This window comes from Diabrotica virgifera, chromosome 7 (genome assembly GCF_917563875.1).
Source record: "Diabrotica virgifera virgifera chromosome 7, PGI_DIABVI_V3a".
Taxonomy (NCBI): Eukaryota; Metazoa; Arthropoda; class Insecta; order Coleoptera; family Chrysomelidae; genus Diabrotica; species Diabrotica virgifera.
The window spans coordinates 197,626,460-197,650,307 of record NC_065449.1 but is presented as its reverse complement, the minus strand read 5'-3'; the positions used below and the strand labels follow the sequence as shown (position 1 = coordinate 197,650,307).

At 34.5% G+C, this 23,848-nt stretch overlaps 1 protein-coding gene across 1 annotated transcript in view; it reads right to left on the bottom strand.

Annotated features, from left to right (window-relative positions):
- Nucleotides 1-11,883: 11,883 nt before the first annotated feature.
- LOC114329062 (rutC family protein UK114) overlaps nt 11,884-23,848 on the bottom strand; it is a 36,378-nt gene continuing 24,413 nt past the window's right edge. Inside the window, exon 3 of the mRNA XM_028278075.2 lies at nt 11,884-12,058. Coding sequence (XP_028133876.1) covers nt 11,940-12,058 — 119 coding nt within the window. The 3' untranslated portion in view covers nt 11,884-11,939. The remainder of the gene's footprint in view (nt 12,059-23,848) is intronic.

The window sequence follows — 23,848 nt, the reverse complement described above, 5'->3', positions numbered from 1 at the left end:
GAGAACTGTCAAAACGTATGTATTTGACTCGCCATTGGTCACTGCGTATGTACCACCTTTATCGCTAATGCCATATCGCGATTCTATTGGTTAAAAATCTGTATCTTAATGAAAATCTGTATCATAATGAAGTTCATTATGATACAGGTAGTGACATCATAATTGGTATATTATAGTGCGAGAATAGAAAATAGTTATTTATGATATAAGTGTTAAAAGTACACGTTTAGCACGCATGTGAAAGTTTCACGCATGTGAAAGTACACGTTTAAGCCACATGAGTGCCTTAAAAATGTACTTTTTAACACGCATATCATACAATATTTTTTCTACAAACGTAATTACAGGACAATATCTACAAAAACTTTTACTTGAACTTGACTGGCATTCCATTTTTATATTTTTTTGACATTACATCAAAATTGCCTAATACGAACTGCAGTGCCATAAAAATTTTAAAGCACTAGTGCCTTAAAGTAGTATTTTTAACGCTCTTATGGAGTGCTAAAAATTGCATTTTTAACACGGTTGTAGAAAAATAATATTAAACGCTTATTTAGTTGCCGCTTTATGTGTGATGAAATCTAAAAACGTATACACTTATATAACAATCCGTCCAAATATTTCGAGGTTTTTATATTCACCATTGGTGCATGTACGGAGAATGGTCTGAAGTTTTTTAAAGATAAAAATTAGTGCGCAATTGAGAAATTTCAAATTAACAATCATTTTTGAACTCCTCGTTCAATTTATGACAAAAAATATATATTATCTTCCCTTTTTCTCATACGGCGCTTCGTTTTTATGCAAAAAATAAAACATCTTAACACTTACAAAATATTCCAAATAAGTTTCTATACATTCATTATACAGTGATGATCGCACTAATGACCGATAAAATAACGCAAAATGCGTTAATTCGTTGCGAGATAAAAAGAGATGAAACTAGTAGAGGTGGGAAATTATCGGTATAAACCTATAAAACATGACCACTTACAATAGTTTCCACCTTTAGACGTTAGCTTTTTCGTTTTTCGTTTCGACTGATACAAACATCAAAATATGAGAAGGTAGTAGCTGAATATTTTTTGCCTGAGGGAATGGAAAAACTGTGTCTTTAATTTTTAAATTAGTTTTTAAATAAAAATATTTTAAAAATTTAAGTAGAATTATTAACTCATTAATTATAATCTTTCTTTTTGATTTGTTTACGGACAGCCTTGGTTCCAAACTCACTGATTATATTCGTTCTAAGAGTTCCGTCGAAATTATTTATATTTAAAAAAGTGTTAATGTCACTATTTAACGTCATACGTATAAAGATGTGAAACTATCGTAATGTTTTATAGGTTAATACCGATAATTTCCCACCTCTACTATTTTCATCTCTTTTTATTTCACAATGCATTATGTTGTCCATCTTTTATTTTGTTAAGATTTTATCCCTCAAAATTTGTCATACTTATTTAGAAACACCCTGTACGCTGTATTTACCAATAAATTGTCTCTGGACCAAAGATAGGTTTCAATTGAACAAGCCTCGTATTATAGGTTTACAAAGCAAAAAACATGTCCTGGTAAACATTGGAACTTTTTTATTTATTCGGGTAGTGCCTATCTCGGCCCAAGAAACAGGTAGGTCTTTTAAAAATGTCCCAAGTCGGCGCAAATATTAAAACTGCCCGATATAAAATATACCAGCTCGGTTCATGGGATAATAATTGTTACTAACAAATAATTTTACATCTCAATGGAAAAAATACAGATAATTTTGATCAGATTTTGAATCAGTTGTTAAGTAGTTTTGTAAAAGGTAATCAGAAAATTCTTTATTTTAAAATGGATAAAAAGCTGAACCTTTACAGTAATACATAGAAACTATGATTAACTATTTATATGGGAAATAAGCCACAAATAAATTGAAAAAAATAATTTTATTAACGTTTCGACGCTCAAATCGGGTGTCGTTGTCAAAATGCAAAATACTACTGACATATATTATATATATATATATATATATATATATATATATATATATATATATATATATATATATATATATTTATATATATTTATATGTTTTGACAACGACACCCGATTTGGGCGTCGAAACGTTGATAAAATTATTTTTTTCAATTTAATTATGGCTTATTTCCCATATAAATAGTTAATCATAAAAATGCCACAAGGAAATAACTTCGGAACAACATAGAAACTAAATTAGGTATAATTTCAAGATAAAAACGTAATTGCTTTTGACTACATGAGCAGTGGCGTAGCAGATACCCAAACAGTCAATATGTCTCAAACATCTACCTTTATCCTATGTATCAGTAGCGAAATCGATTCCACGGCCAACATTTCCAACCAAGAGAAACTGTTTCTTAAATTAGCAAAGAACCCAAAATTTCTATACAATGAGGTACTAATAACTACCTGCTAATCTTCGAGCCGACCTGGGAGGTTTTTAAAATGTACCTGGGATATCATAAAGGACTAAAAGATTATATTGAGCCGATATGGGAATACTCCTTATTTATATACTTCTTATTCATTAAAAGGGGACCTACTTATGAGTACGCAGGTATTTTAAAGTATTTTCCGGGAAATAGTGACTGTCATCATGGTTACCATCAATTATAGTAAAATATTACAGGTCGACAGAAATATTTGAAACTACCAAGGTCACCGATCGAAAGCCTTGGTTACGCGACGTTTTCAGATCAATCAAGTTTCAAAGGTTTTTCGAATTTCTATTTGTTACCTGTTTCACAGTAAAATTTCCTTATGTTTCCTCCTGAGTGAATGTTTAAACATTGTGTATAATTTCACGGGATTGTGTACTTAGTGTCCTAATTTTCACAGCACTACTTGTAATGCTCATGTTTATTAAAAAAAATGTTATATGTATTCTAACTACGTATTATATGTATTCTAACAACTATTTAAGAGTTAAGGAAGTACAAAATCAAAGAGGTACCACAAAAAATGTATATTAATAAAAGGTCATAAAAGCACGCGTTTCGGCTCTTCACGAGCCATCATCAGCTTTAAAATACAGGAGCAAAGACGAAAACTGTCCAGACCAGGAAGGAGGAAGAATCTACTAGATTACATTATTTAAGGTTCTATAGGCTTCATTATTTAAAGTTTTAAGTACTGTATTAGACATTAAGTTATATATGAATATAAAAATTCATTAGAAAGATTTTTTATGACTTCCACGTTGGGAGGAACCATCTTGCGAACAGATCAGGTGCAAGGAACTTTTTGGTGAAATGTCTTTCACCAAAGAACCTTGTTCATGTTTTCATATTTTTGGAAACTTTCATGTTTTTGGGACATTTCACCAAAAAGTTCCTTGCACCTGATCTGTTCGCAAGATGGTTCCTCCCAACGTGGAAGTCATAAAAAATCTTTCTAATGAATTTTTATATTCATATATAACTTAATGTCTAATACAGTACTTAAAACTTTAAATAATGAAGCCTATAGAACCTTAAATAATGTAATCTAGTAGATTCTTCCTCCTTCCTGGTCTGGACAGTTTTCGTCTTTGCTCCTGTATTTTAAAGCTGATGATGGCTCGTGAAGAGCCGAAACGCGTCCTTTTATGACCTTTTATTAATATACATTTTTTGTGGTACCTCTTTGAGTTTTGTACTTCCTTACCTCGAGACCACATTTGAGAATGGATACTTCTCTTCATGTATTTAAGAGTTTATCTGACAATGTCGCAAAACCGCTGATTTCGTGCAGTATGCATTTAAATAATAGATGTTTACTCTTTGACCTACGCGTTCAACTGAAATCCCCTCTACTTGATTTGCTACCTGAGTGACCTTCCCGGTTTCATATATTTCTGTACAATTGTAATTGAGTCTCAATCACCTTTTACCGCTGCATGATATTTATTGTTGTTGCTACTTGAAAAATATTATTGATTATTTTTAATTTATACAATATTTTTCTATTAGGTACAAAAAACCAAATTACCTATAAATTAACTATAAAAAATTGTATATTTTTATAATTAGTTAATGTTTGTGAATATTTTATGTTAAAATTAAAATATTGTCTTTAAAAAGTTTATAAGAGATATCGTATTATAAATTTTTAGTAAAATAAATATAAGATTTTGATTGTATTGTTTATTAATTGATTTCCATAAAAAATAGTGTGGTTTACGTAACTTTCCAAATGTAAGAGAAGGGAATATGATGTCTTGAATAGAAGAAAAGAAGATCATTAAAGTTAAAACGAACCAAGAATAATAAAAACTGTAAGTTTGATTATTCACAAAATATTAGATCGTTAATCCGAACACATTTTGAACTAGATTTTCATATGCTTCATCGGTTGTAGCTTGAGCGAAGTTTGTAATTAGTAAACAAGTCTTATCAAAAATGAATAACCATTTTCAATTTCGTTGCAAAACGAAAATACAGCCGAACCATATTCTAGTCAAATCAGAGAGTGCAGCAAGCACCTCTACCGGTTTCGAAACTTATTAGTCTCTCATCAGGAGGCACATATGCTGCTCTCCAGTGGCGTGCGGTGACTTTTTCGAAAGGGGAAGCGATTCAATAAGGATATAAAAATATTATCTTAAGGGTCGAGGGTCGAGCCACTTCCCACCTGATAACACTCTAATGCGCAGGGGCTCTCTATCAGCAAAGTACTTAATAATGTGAGACGTCCTGCGTACAAGGACTCACACACTAAATCCGTGACGCGTGAATGCGTGAGGCAATCTATTCCCGCTATTTCTAGTGACTAGTGACTAGTGACCTATCATTGATCTGTATTGCTAGCTCGGGCCTTGAGTCCTCGCGCCGGGCTTGGTTTTCTAAAGAAGAATCCTATTTAAAAAAAAATATACGAGGCATTTTCCACAACACACAACTTTCACTAAAATGGCACTTATTTATACTCGAGGTCTATTCTCCTATCAACTTCTGATAATTGTTGAATGCAGTCTTTTTCAATGGATAATAGGACTAACTTTCAAAGTCTGTCTTCGCTTGTTGAATTTCTTTTAAACTCTTAATTTGAAACTTTTGATGCATCTTAATACTGCAAAACTTCGTTCAACTGATGCACTTGTGGCTGGGATAGTTAATAGTACTAATTCACACAACTTGACCGACCACTTCACACAGTGACTTGTTTAAACCAGTAGTTATAAAGAAATCCCAGATTTCTGGGTATTTCTTTATCATTAATGTCAGTTGTTTCATAAATGACACTTAAGTGAGAATGCAAAGCTGCATGGGATATCAAAAAATTTTCATTATTTAATCGTAATGAAATAAATTCCTCTGTGGGAAATTTTGATGAATTATAATTAGAAATATTAAGATTATATATAATTCTACAAATTTTAAATCGTTAAAATTTTGAAAGCTAGAATTCATTTGTTGTAGAATACTATCAAAAGGTCTCTTTGTTTCCTCTGTTTTCTCTGTCTCTCTGTCTCCGAAATTATCAATCTTCATTATTTTTCTTTCATGTTCAAACCCCATATGTTCAGTTTTATCCCAAATATTTTTAAACTGCTCTCGTTTTTTTAATTATTGTATTAATAAAGTCATCAATTTGTCTTATACAAAATGCAATAACATTTGATTTCTGTAAAATGTCTCTATACCTCTCAGAGGAAAGGGGGGAAACTTATATGCAAGCGAAACAGTATTTTTGAAACAGTATTTTCACTTTTATTTAATAATGGTACGGTAAACAATCCTCATTTTTTAATATGTTATTCCTTATAAAAAAACCTTTAATTTAAGCACAAATAATTAAAAATCGTAAATTTGGGTCGAAAGTTATTAACTTTTTAAGAATTCCCATAAGAGCCCATGTCAAAACTTAACTTTGAACCTTAATAGTAATTAAACGGCACGGTAAAACAATTTTTAAAAAATCAAGTCTTAGTTTTTTGAAGTAAACTATAACATACTAAAATTTCATGCAAATCCTTAATTCTTTGCCGAAGGTGTAGACCGCAGTAACAGTCGGAGCATCTCACATTCGGGAAGGCGATAGGACGATCGCTTCCACAGGGTACCAAAATTCGCGCGACTAGTGGGTGCGGTCATTGAACCCTGACCAATTTTTAAACGGGACAACTGCATGACAAGCGGCGATTTTGAGATGCGATTCTGTCAGGAGTGGACCGAATAGTTGAATTGTGTGTATATTGAGTTCGTTCGTACGCGATTAATTTTTAATATTTTTCAATGCATATTGCCTAGGTAATATGTAGATTACTTGGATTAGGGAAAAATTTCTTATTACTAAATATTAATTAATAATATATTTTCTTATATCGACGTATAAATAGGGAAGCGGCGCTTCCCCCGCTTCCATGGGCCGCACGCCTCTGCTGCTCTCCCTGATCCAACCAAAACAAACCCCAGCGTGCAATTCCGGATTTCAACGACCGAAATGGCATAGATGCCCTAGCGGCAACTGCTATCAAAAAGACTAAGTTTTCACTCTAATGGCATATAAAACAACATAATGCTATTCTACATCCTACCAGAATGAAAACAATGGGAACCTTCTCTGGTTACACCTCCGAGGCTTCTACAATTTGCAAGCCATACGGATGCTGGGACTAAGGAAGATGAGGGAATTCTACAATTTACAATTCACGTCCCATCTGCTCAGCGCGGTAAAGTTCCAACGAGAATGGTTCCCTTCGTACTCTAATCAGAGTAAATGTAAATCGAAACTGAATAACCATTCTCAATTTCGTTGCAAAACGAAAATACAGCCGAACCATATTCTAGTCAAATCAGAGAGTGCAGCAAGCACCTATACCGGTTTCGAAACTTATTAGTCTCTCATCAGGAGGCACATATGCTGCTCTCCCTGATCCAACCAAAACAAACCCCAGCGTGCAGTTCCGGATTTCAACGTCCGAAATGGCATAGATGCCCTAGCGGCAACTGCTAGCAAAAAGACTAAGTTTTCACTCTAATGGCATATAAAACAACATAATGCTATTCTACATCCCACCAGAATGAAAACAATGGGAACCTTCTCTGGTTACACCTCCGAGGCTTCTACAATTTGCAAGCCATACGGATGCTGGGACTAAGGAAGATGAGGGAATTCTACAATAATTTACAATTCACGTCCCATCTGGTCAGCGCGGTAAAGTTCCAACGAGAATGGTTCCCTTCGTACTCTAATCAGAGTAAATGTAAATCAAAAATGAATAACCATTTTCAATTTCGTTGCAAAACGAAAATACAGCCGAACGATATTCTAGTCAAATCAAAGAGTGCAGCAAGCACCTCTACCGGTTTCGAAACTTATTAGTCTCTCATCAGGAGGCACATAACAGTCTTATTATTTGCGGAGATAGAGAAAACTGAGTGATCGGTATGTTAATGTTAATAAATAGAATTTCTTTTCCAAGAGCAAATCTTATTCCTTAGCAGCCTCATAGCAGAATTATCCTACTAAAGAACAAGCTATAATAGTTGGTGCTATAAATACCTGTAACGGTTATTATTGGGAAACTAGAAATAAGAGATAAAAGAGACGAAAAATAAAACGCTCCCACACATACAACATAATTGTAGAAACAGTGAAAAGGTTGAAATCAGGAAAAGCAGCAGGACTGGTTAAAATCAGCAATGAATTAATAAAAAATGGAGAAGTACAACTGATGCCCCGAATTAATAAACTAATTAAAATTTTATGAAATTCAGAAAATATGTCTAATGGATGGAGAAAGAGTCATGGGTCTAGGACGTTTCATCGCCGCCGTTTCGATGCCGCCAGTTCGATGCCGATGCCGGCCGATTCATCGCCAGTCAATTAATCGCTATCTGATATATTTCCGAATTTTCGACAGTTACAATTATTAGTTATTTTTAGTATTAATAAGGAATTCTAGGAAATGCGAGATATGACGGCGATGAAATGGACTGGCGATGAACCGGCGGCATCGAAACGGCCGGCGATGAACCGGCGGCATCGAAACGTCCCATTCCGCGTAATAACTATATATTAAAAAGAAGACCTAAGGGATACCAGTAACTATAGAAGAATCATCCTACCGAACACCAAAATACAAAATATTGACAAGAATGTTGAGACACTGAGGATAGATAAATACACAGAAAATACATTTAGGCAATACAAACAAGGCTTCAAAAAAGGAAAATCGACTATAGACGCCATTCACCTACCAACACAACTAATTGAAAAGTACTACGCAAATGACATCAATTTACACCTACTGTTTATAGACTTTCAGTAAGCTTTTGAGTGTTTCAATAGACACCAACTCTTACTCGAAGTACAAAATATGAATATTCCTGCAAAACTGATTAGATTAGCGAAAATAACAATCGAGATCTTTATAGCAGAAAGTATAATACGCTTCAAATACAACAACTATCAATATAAAAGTAGAAGTTATACAAAATGTCTGTTACGATTTTTAACATAATACTGGTAGGAGAGGACTAAAAATAAATGAAAGAAAGACAAAGTATAACGTTAGTCTCAAGGAAAAATAGTAACACATAATATAAAGACTAAACAATGAATAATCCAAAAGTAGAGAGTTTTATGTATCTAGATGTGACAATTAGTAGACAGCTCAAACGAGAAGAGCGCAAAAATAACTGAAAGAGTCCAAAACTACTAAAAGACAGACATATCAGCAAAAACAACAAAATGAAAATTATATAAAAGAGCAATCAGACGAGAACTTACTCAGCAGGTGGGACAATGTGCATGACTGAGACGAAGAGAAGCTAAGAATAATACAAAGAAAGGTCTTCAGAAGAATTCTTGGACTAAAAAAACGAGACTGGGTGTTTAGATGATTGTTCAAAAATGATATAAATACCACAAAAATGGAGAAGGTATAGTCAAACATATAAAGGCCCAAAGGTTGAAATAGCTCGGACATATACTAAGACAAGAACATAAATTAATAAAAAATATATTAAAGTGGAAACCTACATATACAAGACCTAGATTAAGACCAAAGTGTAGAAGGGAAGATCAGGTCAGAGAAGATATCAACAGAATGAAGATACCTAACTCGAGAACACAAATAGAAAATAGGAAGGAATGGAGCTTAATTGCCAATCAGGGAAAATCACACCGTGAAGAAAGACGGTAGAGAACAAGAAAATTAATTCGAAATCAATAGGAAAATCCCAGTAGCTGGCTGTATACCATAATTAAAAATCATACAGAACAAGTAAAAAACTAGTCATAATTTTAACGTTTTGTATTCATTCTAACGTGGAAATACTTCGTTCTAGGCACTGAAGATGATCAAATCTAGATCGAAAACGTTTTGCGAATCCTTTTGGATGACTTTTTAATAGTTTTTCAATAAACTTTTTATACCATTATACAAACGAAGTTTTTACTTGTTCTGTATGAAAACTAATTCGATTCCTTCAATTTCAGTAAGTATATCCAGACGGAGAGCTAGAGCCGAAAAATCATCGTCATAAGTAATATGGAGTTTTTCCTGTGAAATGTGTCCATTGTCTATTGATAATTATAACCCCTTTCAGGCTGACACCTCAGTGGATACAGGAAGTAGCAATAAGGGATGAAAGGGGAAAGTTAGTGCAGTCATTAAAGGTTTTCACCTCCTATTTTGTTAAACCTCCATCAATTTACATGAAAATTGGTAACTACTTAGAGCATACCTCAAGAAACAAAACTGATTTGGTGCCACTTGCACTTTTACCCTGAGGGTGAATACCACCCCTTCCCGCAGATGAAAACTATTTTATTAAAAATAACCCCACAAATCGATAGAGAGACAAATTTTAAGTAAAATTTGTTATATCATGTTATTAAAATAAATCAATACTTTTTGAGTTATTAAAGATCAAAGATTTGTCTATTTAAGAGCATATGCGTGAAGTTACGGATGATAAAAAGATCATGTTTAAAAATGATGTAATGTTAGTAAAACATTACAACATCATTTGTAATGTATTGTATGTTAGTAAAATATTATTTTTATATTATTTCGATATTTAATTGAATTTTTTTTTTTTTTTTCATTATAAACTGAATATGTCCAGAAACTGGGGGTGTCCAATAATGGGTACATTTGACATATTCCAAAACACTTTTGCTAAATTTATAATATCGAAATAATATAAAAATAATATTTTAGTAACATACAATTAATTAATATGTTCTTTTTATCATCCGTAACTTCACGCATTTGCTCTTAAACAGACAAATCTTTGATCTTTAATAACTCAAAAAGTATTGATTTATTTTAATAACATGATATAACAAATTTTACTTATAATTTGTCCCTCTATCGATTTGTGGGGTTATTATTAATAAATCGTTTTCACCCCCGAGAAGGGGTGGTATCCACCCCCGCAAGTTGGCACCAAATAATTTTTATTTCCTGAGGTATGTTCTATCTAGTCACCAATTTTCTTGCAAATTGATGGAGGTTTAACAAAATAGGAGGTGAAAACCTTTAAAGACTACACTAACTCTCCCCTTTCATCCCTTATTGCTACTTCCTGTATTCACTGAGGTGTCAGCCTGAAAGGGGTCATAATTGTCAATATACAATAGACGCATTTCACCTGCCAAACTCCAGATTACTTATGACGATGATTTTTCGGCTCTAGCTCTTAGACTAACCCAGGGATGGGCAAAAGCCGGCCCGCGGGCCTGAATCGGCCCTTTTGCTTGCTCTATACGGCCCATTGAAAAATCCCGTAAGCAATTGTTTTAATCTCTGATGCGATTTTGCTGAAATAAACAGTATTAGTGTGCGTAGTGTTCATATAAATAATGAATCTTTATCTTCTACTTTTCTTAAAAGCATCTGTCGGTCTTCGGACTCATTTTCGTTCGACTTTACCCTTCATAGTCAGCTGCAACAACTCGTACTTATATTTCTAAGTACCTATGTGCCCCAAATATGCCGTCTTTTTCCTTAATGGTGGTCAAAAATTCTCTCGCTCTTCCCATTCTGTGCAACACCATTTCGTTCTTAATATGATCGGCCCATGGTATTTTCAAAATTCTCCTAAAAAGCCCATCTTAAAAGCTTCCAGCTTTCTCATTAAATCAGCATTAACAATCCAATAAAGAAGAATAGAGTGGACATAACATTTTACCATCCGACATCGGACTTGTAGGTTGAGTATTTCCTCAAAAATTTTCTCATCTTCAAAAAGGCTGCTATGACTCCGAAGTATTTCATTGTGTCCACTTGTTCAATATCTTCATTTTTTATCTGGATCCTTGTCATGACTTAATATAATGAACATTTCTTTAAAAATTACGTGACATATTTTACTGGGCACAAATTGTTCGCATGTACACCCAATTAAAACAATTTATTATTACTATTATCTATTATTAACAGTCAAATTTCTTTATCCAAATACTTTAAAATGATACTTATTAGAATCTTTGTCAAAAAAATTTGTTAAGCAGGGAAAAACTCCACTAAAAACATTCGCGTATGCACAGGCAGCGTACCAGCGTAAGCGGTATAAATAGTCCTCCGGCCCGGGAACATTTTGAAAATTGCATTTTGGCCCGCGTTTAAAAGTATTTGCCCACCCCTGGACTAACCCGACACACCCAATTGAAAAAAATTACGACAAAAGTGGAACTTGAAACATCTCAAGAAAACAGTAGGGTAGTTAGCTCATATGGATTTCTTTTAATTTTTTCTAATGAAGATCTCTATTCAGATTTATGATAGAGAATCAATTTCAAAGTGTGTACAATACGATTTAAAAATTTCTATAAGTAAAGCAAAAAGTGTTAAAAACTTGGCATGACAAGTAGCACACCACAATCTTTTGTTTAAATAAAGAAAATAGAAAAGAGAAGAAATTCTACGTTTTTGTTTAATAATTTTACACTATAAGAAAGTACATAGTATACACAAACTAAACAAATACTTTTTTCACATTTCCAATAGCTGCTTCTACCTCTACTTCAACTAATGAGTTTAAGGGAAGGGCTCCTACAGCAAAACCTGTTCTAGCTGGAGGACCATTTTTAAAATCTGTAAAAAAGATGATAAATTGTAGTTATATAATACTCGGAAATCATTCTAAGCCTAATGATTAACAAAAAGGTTATTAGAATCTTCTACCCGCTGTGTAAAAATATTATAGAGCTCCAGAAGACTGAAGTCAGAATAAACATTGTATGGGTTTCTTATGTTCTCTTAATAATATAGCTTGCAGATTCTTCAAAAATGCTAAATAAACGGCTGAAAAAATTATCTGCCATTGCAAGTCACTTGTTCGTGAACGTCATGAATACCTGGAACAAGTTCTTATTACCTGACCATGTGACAAATATCTCTCCGACATAGGCTTTCTTATAAGCCTAGATCTGTTTGACTAAACGTATACATAGAAGATTTTTTTGATCGCACTGTGAGAAGGTTAACGAGATCTAACTCAAAAAGATTAATTGCAATAATTCTATAGATTAGGATTTATGATTCAATTTTATGTTATCTTCACAAAGTGGGGGACATGAAAGGAGCCTCCACGTAGATTGTGATCACTTGTGAATACAATCGGGCGTCCCCTGGAAACGAGTAATGTCGGCTAATCCTTTCAACACCGGTGCACCAACAACACAGATGCAATCAAAATCAAAACGGTCTTTATCAAGGCCATTTTTGATGACGACCTCAATTAATATTGAAGGACTATCAGCAGATAAAGAAGACCTATTGTCTAATATGTGCAGAGAACATGGTGTCGATGTTCTACTGGTTCAAGAAACCCATAGAGGTACTGCAAGCCGCAGACCAAGGATTCGGGGTATGAAGCTCATACTGGAGAGACCACACGACCAATATGGTAGCGCAGTCTTCGTCAGACCAGATATCGACGTAGCATCCACATCTCTAACAGATCAAAATGACATCGAGATCCTCACAGTGGAGATAAACTCCTGTACAGTAACGTCAATGTACAAACCACCAAACGCTGACTTTGCTTTTGAGGAACCGAATAACTTTCAATCACAGCAAATCAAATTCGTACTGGGTGACTTCAACTGTCACAGTGTCGCGTGGGGTTACAACGAAACAGATTCCAATGGCGAAGAACTAGAAAAATGGGCTGAAAGCATGAACCTAAAACTTATTCACGATCCAAAGCAGCCTGCATCGTTCAACAGCGGAAGATGGCGCAGAGGTTACAACCCAGACAATATATTTGTCAGCGACAGAATTGGAGACCAGGTGACAAAAATCGTTGGAAGCGCTCTCCCAAAGACACAGCACAGACCAATAATTTGTCTTTCCAACGCGGCAATCAGATACGAAATTGTTCCTTTCAAGAGAAGGTTCAACTTTACTAAAGCAAAATGGGAAAAATTCTCTGAAACATTGGATCAAGAAGTTTCCCAGCTAGAACCTTGCCCTGATTCATACGATAAATTTGTAGAAATCGTAAAGCAAGTATCACGGAAATTTATCCCTAGAGGTTGTCGAACTGAGTACATAGCGGGGCTCAATGAAGAATCTAAACCCCTACTTAAAAGATACGAACAGCTATATGAAGAAGACCCTTTCTCGGAAGCGACAATACAGGCTGGGGAGGAAATGTTACATGCGATATCCGCCAACAGAACGGAAAGGTGGTGCAAGCTGGTCACGAGTCTGGACATGAAACAAAACAGCAGACGTGCCTGGAAGCTGATTCGGAATCTTGGCAACGATCCCACTGCTCCGGCAGTCAACATGACAGAAGTCACACCCGATCAGATAGCCCATCATCTTCTAATGAACGGTAAGACGACATCAAGAAAGAACAAGGTGAGAGCTCAACGGAATATCGACGAAGAAAGAGATGTTCTAGGTACCTCTTTTTGTCTAGAGGAGGTGAGAGGCGCGATCCATCAAATGAAAGATAATAAAGCGGCTGGCCTGGACGACATACGAACAGAGCAAATAAAGAACTTTGGACTAAAAACCGTAGAGTGGCTCGTAAAAATGATGAATTGCTGCATCCGTACATTACAAATCCCCAAAATCTGGAGAAAAGCTAGAGTGGTAGCCCTCTTAAAACCAGGGAAGGATCCGGCGGATACAAAGAGTTTTAGACCTGTATCTCTCTTGTGCCACCTTTTCAAGGCCTTTGAAAGAATGATACTGAACCGGATCGCAGAATATGTGGAGACTAAAATTATTCCAGAACAAGCAGGATTCAGACCCGGAAAGTGCTGCTGCAGTCAAATTCTTAATCTCACCCAACATATTGAAGATGGTTTTGAACGGAAGGAAATAACAGGAGTAGCGTTCATAGACCTAACTGCCGCCTATGATACAGTTAACCATCAACGGCTACTCGCAAAACTCTACGAAACTACAAAGGACTTCCGACTAACAAGGTTAGTGAAATGTCTCCTCCAGAATAGACGCTTCTACGTAACGCTCCAGTCCAAGAACAGTCGGTGGAGGGACCAAAAAAATGGGCTACCACAGGGAAGTGTCCTCGCACCGTTTCTATACAACATATACACCAACGACCAACCCATACACCAACAAACAAGGCAAATTATTTACGCTGATGATACAGCGGTGGCAGCTCAGGGAAGAACCTTCAATGAAGTCGAAGTGAAGCTGACAGATGCCCTGGGAGACTTAGCTCTATACTATGATAAAAACCATCTGAAACCCAATCCCACAAAAACCCAGGTATGTGCTTTCCACCTGAGAAACAAGCATGCCCGAAGGTCGCTGGAGGTGGAATGGCGTGGTCAGATGCTGGAACACAACAAGACGCCAAAATACCTTGGCGTCCGTCTGGATAGAACTCTGTCTTACCAATACCACTGTCAAGATGTTAAGAAGAAAGTAAGTGCCAGAAATAATATCATCCGCAAGCTAACTAATACAAAATGGGGAGCACAACCACACACTCTCCGCACTTCTGCCTTGGCATTATGTTTTTCGGCCGCGGAGTTTGGAGCACCAGTATGGGCAAACTCTGCTCACGCAAAGAACGTCGACGTGGCTCTAAATGAAACGGTCCGTATAATAACGGGTTGCCTGAAACCGACACCTATCGAAGAGGTATACCCCATTGCTGGAATTGCTCCACCACCAATCAGGAGAAAGGTCACGTCAGAGGTAGAACGGAAAAAGCAGGAGACGGACCGAAGACACCCCTTATATGACCACCAAACTCAGCCAAGCAGACTAAGATTTCGGAAAAGCTTCCTGAAAACATCAATATCCATCCCCGAAGCGCCAGAGACGCGCCGAATACACCTATGGCAAGCGTCAACTACTGCGACACATTTTCCTCCCTCGGAGGAAATGGCTGCTGGACACAATTTACCGTATCCGACTTGGAAAGCGCTAAACAGACTAAGAACCGGCGTTTCATGTTGTGCTAGTAACCTGAAAAAATGGGGATACCAGGAGGACGATACCTGCGACTGTGGCGCGGTTCAGACCAGCCGGCATCTACTATCATGCACAGAGATGAGAGAGACCTGCACAGAACAAGACTTAATTATAGCAAATGACAGGGCCATCTATGTGGCCAACCATTGGAAATACAGAATTTAAAGTTGTTGGTGTTCCGGACACGGAAAGTAAGTAAGTTCACAAAGTGGTAGTGCCTATCTGTTTTGGATCTTGATCTTGGCGAACATCATACTTTGCATACTGCTGCTTTGAAAAGATTGGTGGCTTATGTATTGGAATGGAACCACCTAAGAAGATTTTTAACCAGGAAATCCTTCGCTTTCTTGGTTCTCGCTTTCCGTCTAATTCTCCCTGTAAAATTAGTTGCAGCAATCCATCATCCAGATCTTGCTTTCTTTATCCTATATGTGATTTCTAGAGAATGATCGCAACTTTCATTGACGTTTGTATTAAAGTAGGTGTATGTTTTTACTCTTTCTATTCGTTGACCGTTCACACTGATTCGTCCGAATTACTGTTGTTTCGTAGAGATCATCAAACGTTCTGTTTTCTTAATTGAATTCCCATATCTCTGAATTACTTCTGTGATCCTATTCATTCATTCCTGGAGGGCTTCATAACAACTGTCAGCGAATACTACCGTGTCGTCCGCTTATCTCATGTTATTGATACATTCTCCGTTAATTCGAATTCCGGCTTCAACCTCATCTACTGCATCGGATTCTCCTACCACTTTACAGATACCCGATATTTGATTCCAGTAAAGATTGCTAAGAATTCTTAGGTCACAGGTGTTTATTGCAATATTTTTTATATCTCCATCAGCTTGTTGTGCTTTACAGTATCAAATGCTTTACAGTAATCAATGAAGCATGCACAAATATCACAATTATTCTACTCACGGCTCTATCGTTGAAATAGCACTATATGTTAAAGCAATAATTATTAAAAAAAATTCAACTACCAAAAACCCGTTTTTTGTCTATTGTTTTCTATTCACAATCTATTCCCACCTTTTCAAAAGACTGATTAGTTTGATATGCAAAATACCAGTAAGCATGTTTATATTTTATCTTTTATAGTAGTATTTGATATCAATCATTTCTGACGGCTTTGAAAGTAAGCAGGTGGGTAAAAATGTAGAAAAAAAATTTATTATTATTATTATACTTTAGAATGCATAAGGTTCGTGACAATTACAGGAATATGCAAAGTAATTAATTTATAAAAAATATTATACTCAATAAAATGCATAACAATCGTAGAGATTACCAAGTAAGGTATATTTCCTTGACCCAAATAGTAACAATCCAGATACATACTATTGTGTATTTTTTCTTTTAAAAACACGTGTGTCTCTAAACACGTGTTACGACTAATTACAGCTCATGATAAAAATAATTTTTTTATAAAGAAATATAATCAGGTTATTCTTAAAGATAAGTAGGTTACCCATGAAGTTATAAATACCTTCGATTGCTTTTTTAATCAAGAAAAAATATCAACAATAACATTAAGTTATTATTATCACAGTACTTATTAGGTGTTTTCCAAAACAAATGATATAGTCGAAAGAGCAAGGTGAAAATCAATTAAGAAAAAAAGTCAATAGAAAATGCATTATTGATGGATGTGTACGTGTAATTGAGTTGTACATCTTCTTGAGTTGACACAAGAAAAGAAATAATAATACAAAAATACAATTTCGGTCCACAAACGAAGGCTCAATCGAATAATTTTTTTTATTTAAATAAAGCTGCATCCTCCCGAAGGACATTAGCGACATCGGTTGTAATATATACAAATAACAGTAATATCTGGTACTTACATGATTAAATTTTGTACAACATATTGATACAAGATAAATACCCTATTAGTTGTCTGTAATCAAAGTTCTTTCCCAGTAACAATTGCAAGCTGTTCAGGATGCCAATACTATCTAGGATATCTTTCAATACTATTTAGGACAATCAATTAAGAAATGAACTATACTGTCTGCTACATTTCAAACGGAACACTTTGAAGCTTCGCTGTTTGTGAATAGGTGTGCGTGTGTATACCTACTATGGCCAGTCTCAAACGTGTTAGGATTATTTGGGATCTTCTGCTTGCTGCTGTTGGTTGCCACGGAGAGATGTCATTTTTAATCAGTTTTAGTTTCGAAACCGAATTATGCCCCATTCCACGCACTTAACACTTATTTTTAAAGAAGGCTTTTAAATCACTTGCCACACTCCGATGTTCGACCTCCGATTCGTCACTACCAATAGCATCGCGAGCATTTTTTGTTGCCATCGATACCAATGTGCGAAGGTATCCACAGGAAATTTACTGTTCTGCAATTTTCTTAAACTATCTGAAGTTCCAATTTTATCATTTTTTCTATGGAATGTTTCGGATATAGATTTGCATAGCTTTAATAGCGGAGAGTATTTGCTCAGTAATAAGTAGTTGGAGAAAAGCGAGGTGATGGAAAAATCCATCAATATTCCATTGAAGTAATGACGTGAATGTTATTTTTGTCTTAATTGAGAAGTGTCACTGTCAGAGTCAGAAATCTCTTAACCAAGGTAAGCATACATTTTCTTCTTAATGGATGTTAACTTGCGCTTTATACTTCTGTCTTTTAAGTGGGGATATACTTTTTCGAACATATTAATTAGACCGGACTAATCTTTTGTGTATTCTTGAATGATACTCAAGGGATCAGCAGAGCCTGTAATGTTAGTTAGAAGCATAACCAGTTGGTTGTAATCAAGAACGAAAGATGGAGAATGATTTTCAATGAACGTTTTTGCGGGTTCTAGTAGCAGTGATATAGAGTTATTACTACTTTCCGTTGAAACAGTTTTAGATTTTTTGATTTTTGGCAAAATTTTAGGCTCACGGAACGACTCGCATTCTGCTGAAGAAGACTCAATTTCAGGTGAAGTTATATCGTCAGCGGTACGCTTATGAGAGTTAGATTCTTGAACAATGTTTGTTATCGGGGTTGTTGTGTTTGAATCGTGGGATGCTAACCTTGGTTCTTCTAATACCTGATGTGCATGTTGGGAATCTGCATTGGTGGAAACGTGGGAGATTGACATTTCTTCAGATGGTATATGTGTTTGTTGCGAAGTTGCATTGCCTAGACTGGGTAAAGATTTTTCATTATTTGAATGTTGATCTTCTAGATCTGTTGATTCGGAACACTGAGATGCTTTGTGGCCAGGCTTCTTGCAATTGTAGCAGATCAAGCCATCCTGTGATATGAAGATCCTATTATAGGTGTTATCAAACTCAAGTAGAAATGATTCCGGAAGTGTTAAATTGTGGGGACTGATGTATATTTGCCTCCTAAAGCTGAGAATGTGGTTATATTCAGGTATGGTGGCACTAATTTTAAGGAATGTCGTAGGTGAAGCCGGTACTAAACCAATATTTTGTAATTCGTTGATTAGTATTTTATGAGGTATGAAGGGGCTTACGTTGGAGAGGACAATCCTCTCTGCTGGTGTTATTAATTTCCTAGCTCGAACAATTTCGCCTTGAATTTCAATGTATCCTCTGTTGGTCATGAAATCTTCTACCGGTTGTTTGCTAGATAGGTACATACATATGCGATTGTTAGATAGTCGAGAACAGAATATGATGTTTTTGGGTTGGATTATATTTCCCAAGGGGATGAGTTATTCTTGAAGTTTGGTACTGTTTAGTGCATTAAAAATGATCGCGTTCTCTTTAGAAGGAAACTGAACTTTTGATGTTGCTAAAGAATATGTATGTGAGATATTTTGTTGATATTGGATATTGGATTGCATTGTGGTAACATTATTTTCCACGGTTAATTAATTTCATTAAACACTCTTTGTCAATAAAAAGGATCTGACCCTGACCACCATAATAAATTTAACAAACTGTCCCAATATATTAAATTCAAAACGTTTTTACAAAGAAACTAATTAAATCTTGTACACTTACAGTTTCGATTATAATTGGGCACAAATTCACAATTTATTACTTTGTTTTATCGCTTAAAAATAACAAGTTTACGGAGCACGTGTTAGGAACAACATTTCTTATCTCCATGCAGGCCGCACTCCGATAATGAATTTTGTATAGGTATTAACTATGTTATAATTATAAATTATGTATATTACCTATTTTTGACATTTCTATACTTATATATTGTTATGATCTTCTTTTTATTAATTTTATATTAATTATTATTTATCTGATTAATTATTTAATTGTCGCAAATCATACATAAAAATGAATAAAAAATCTCAGGGTGCCTTTTTATACTATTAAAAAAAAATCTAAATTATCTCACGTTATACTTATCTTCTCTCGTGGGTTCAGTATCTCTTAGTTGATCCTAATCGGGATAAAATAGGGAAAAGAAATAAAGCAAAATATTAAAATAAACATACAGAATTGTCTTTTATTTGTCAAAATCAATACTCTAAAATCTATCAAATCTAAAACCTGTGGACACAGATGTCCGAATGAAATCTTTACCACTTAAATTTATTATAGTTAACAAAAAACAATTTATCGGTTTGTTCCCGCTGACTTTGGTAAAACAAACTAAACAAACAAATTTATGTATTCGCAAGATTAGCTATACTTCCTATTTACTTTTAGAAATATTGGAATTTTAATTCATATGCCTTTTACTCAAAACTTTAGTTTCCGAACATAAAAATATCTTTCACATAAGTTGACTGACCTTTTGCTTCACTCACTCTGATGTCTTCTCGTGACCCAAAACAGCTCTCCCTCGTTGACTATGTTAAAGGCTACTCATCAAAGCCCTCTCCGTTCTCCAGCTTCAAAACTATCAGCATACCAGCACCAATTCTCCAACAAGCCGGGACTCTTTTGACACGTACTCGATTCAAACAAAACTCAAAAAATTCTCTGCTCTCCTTCTCACAATAATACAGAATCAAAGAGGTATTTCGTCTCAATTTGATCTGTCTCTCGTTCCACTTTTCAACACTATTCTCCACTATCAAACAAACCACTGGTACTTGCTAACTACTTATCCACCAAAACGTCGACCGCTCCTCAGCGCTGCCAAATAACATACTGCCTTCTTATTCAAACTCTCTCAATCATCTAATACACTTTTCCCCTTCCAACTTGCCAAGAATCAGAAACAATATTTTCCATTCGACAAACAAAACGTCATTTTCAAAATTATTCCGACCATCCTTAATTACTTTCGGGGAAACTCTACAATATTTACTCGGGTTGACACAAAGATTAAAATTCCAAACTTTCTTTTAAAACCACTCTTCTAGAAATTGATAATTACCTCTACCTGTGGGTTCTATAGTTCTCGTAATAAACAATCTATTTCCATTTTAAATCTAAATACATCATCCTTTTCACTTTAATTATTCACAAAAGTCTTTAATGGTTCATCGGAAAGCTTATTAAAAGAGAAATCCACTTACATCCAAACTAAATTCTAATAAATATTTACCAATTTATGTGCCCGCGTTATTTAAAAAAAAATTAATTTAATTTTCATTTTGCTTTTGATTGATAAATTTGAAAACGCAATAATATTTACTAATGAAGTAAAAACCTCACATGTAGGTAGGTGGTATATAATTTATTAAAAAATTTTTTCTAAAAATGATCCAAGATGGATAAAATCACAAACGTTTTCGGACCAATCAGTCCATCATCAGGTGGTAGAAACCTAAAATAAGCAAACCACTGTATTAAAAAAGCCAAGATGAAATTTGACTGTCTGAAAGTTAGGAAAATTACAACATGTGGTTACTTACTTCAGATCCAAAGTAGTTGGAACTAGCTACATATTTAGGTCAAAAGACCTTAATGTAATAATAATTATGTCATTTAGGCTACAAAAATGTCGACAATAAGTCGATGTCACAAGAAATTAAATTGCAACGGTATTACAAAGTGGTCTTCATCTTGGCCTCAAACTGACAGACTAAAATATGACATTGAACCGATATTGACAAGACTTTCTAGGGAATTTTATGTGTATGTAGTTATATTGTATTTTAGAAATGCAAAAAATATAAAAAATATTTTTACTTAACTGAATGAATTTAATTAGATATTAAATAAATGAGTAAGAATAAACAATTTAAATTAATAGTCACATGAAATTATTTATGAAAATTTCATGGCGGTGAAAGCGAAAATTTTGCCAACAGGTAATGACGTCACTTGGTAAAAAGAAGAACAAAAAGAAAAATAAACTGAAGAAAAATAAAAATAAAATAAAAAGAAAATTATTAGATAATAATTATAAGGTAAAAGAATTAGTGAATAAATCTGGAATTTGGCTATAATGAAATGTAATATAGTTGATAGTCATAATGTAACAGTATAACTGGTTGTCTAATTTCAAGTAGATGTAATAGGGTGAATAAAACACAACTAAGTAAAATACTATGGTTTAACGGAATTGAGATTAAAGTACTAAATGGATGTATTATTTAAGAGAAAGTACTGTGAACTGTAAATAAGAAAACGATAAGTGAAAGTTAATATGGTGTGAAGTAAATAATGATATGATGCCAAATTATTGTTTGAAAATTATGTGAAAATAAAATTAAAATTAAAAATAAAAATATAGAGGGAATAAAACGAGGGTGAAAATAAGGTAGAAATGATGCATTATAAAATAAAACAAAAATTGTAGGCCTTGAATTAATGGTTGTCTAACTTGAAGAGAGATTGAAAATAAAATTAGGTAAAGAAATTAAATTAAAGTTAAAAAGAAAATGAACATTGTATGTGGTTACTGGACCAACAGAGACATGAAAACCTAAGCCTACCTCCACAAAGGATAGGAGACACGCAAAGGCACACACATATCCGTCAGCTCAATGATCACATAATAATCATGACAAATTGGCAAAATAGTTCTCAGATTAACATTGTAGGTAATGGTGTGATAAATGTATAGTAAAAAGTAGAGGAAGGTCTTGCTTGTTGAATATAACAAAGCTAATAGAAAGCAAAATGAAAATGTTTGTGGTCAACAAACTGACAAGAGCAAACATGCCCAAACCTACCTCCACAAAGGATAAGAGACATGTAAAGGCACACACATATCTGCCAGTCCAATGATCACAAACACTAATAACAACAATTTAACTTAGATGAACTGAAGGATTGTATATTAGAGGTGTCCAATAACCCCCAGCAACCGAACCACAACCAAAAAACCTGTGTATAAGAATAAAAGGTAAATAGTTCAGAAAAATATATTGTAAATGGATGGAGGGTTTGTGAATAGTATTTAATCGTTTTTATAGCGTTCTACGACTTTCCGTTCCTAATTTTCACTCATTTCTATTGTGACATTCTTCCTCCCTTAAATTTCTTTCCGATATCGCCTTGGAGATGCCCTTTATCCAGTAGTTGATGGTCTTCCTCGTTTTCGTTTTTCATTCTAATACTTTTTTGGGGATTCTTCGTTCCTCCATTCGTCTTACTTTTCCGTACCATACTACTGTTGTTTATCGATGTCATCTACGATTGGTCTTTCTATTTCCATTTGTTGTCTAATGTCGTCGTTTCTTATGTGTTCTAATCTAGATCTTCTTGCTGACCTTCTCCAAAAATCCATCTCAGTGGCTGGTAATTTATCTTTGTAATTTTTGGTTAATTGCCAAACTTCAGCTCCATAGGTTAACACTGGTTTTAATATTGTGTAAATTCGTTCTTTTTTTAATTAATTAAAAAAAGAATACGCACTATCAAAATTCAACCTAACTCCAATACCAATCTAAAACAAACCCAAACAATACGTAACAACAATAATAGTAATGTCACCAGTTCAAACACACAATACATATCCCTACCCTACATTAATGGATTCTCCGAACAAATGTCGAAAATGTTGGCAAAATATGACATCAATGTTGGACATAAGTCATCTAAAACATCGGGAAGATACTTTTCAAAATTTAAACCCAAGGTTGCTAAAGATCAGCGGTCGGATATTGTCTATAAAGTAAATTGTAAAGACTGCAATTCAACGTACATTGGGCAAACACATCAATACCTACATAGAAGGGTTGTTGCACATAAACTTAGTGTACAAGCCAACAAAGTAAACACCACAGCCTTAGCCAAACATTCCGCAGAAAATAACCATGGTTTTGATTTTGAGAATGTGCAGATTTTGGAAAAGAACATAATTATAACCAAAGATGTATATTGGAGATGATTCACATAAAGAAAGACCAAAATTGCATCAAAAATAAAACTGATATTAAGGATCTCTCCAACATATATTATAATTTGATAAATTGAGTACATTTTGTAAACACACCATTGGCAGATAATTTAAATACGGTCCTTCTTCCTATTATTTTTTTCAAGTGGCTACCTCAAAAAGTGGCCGCCATC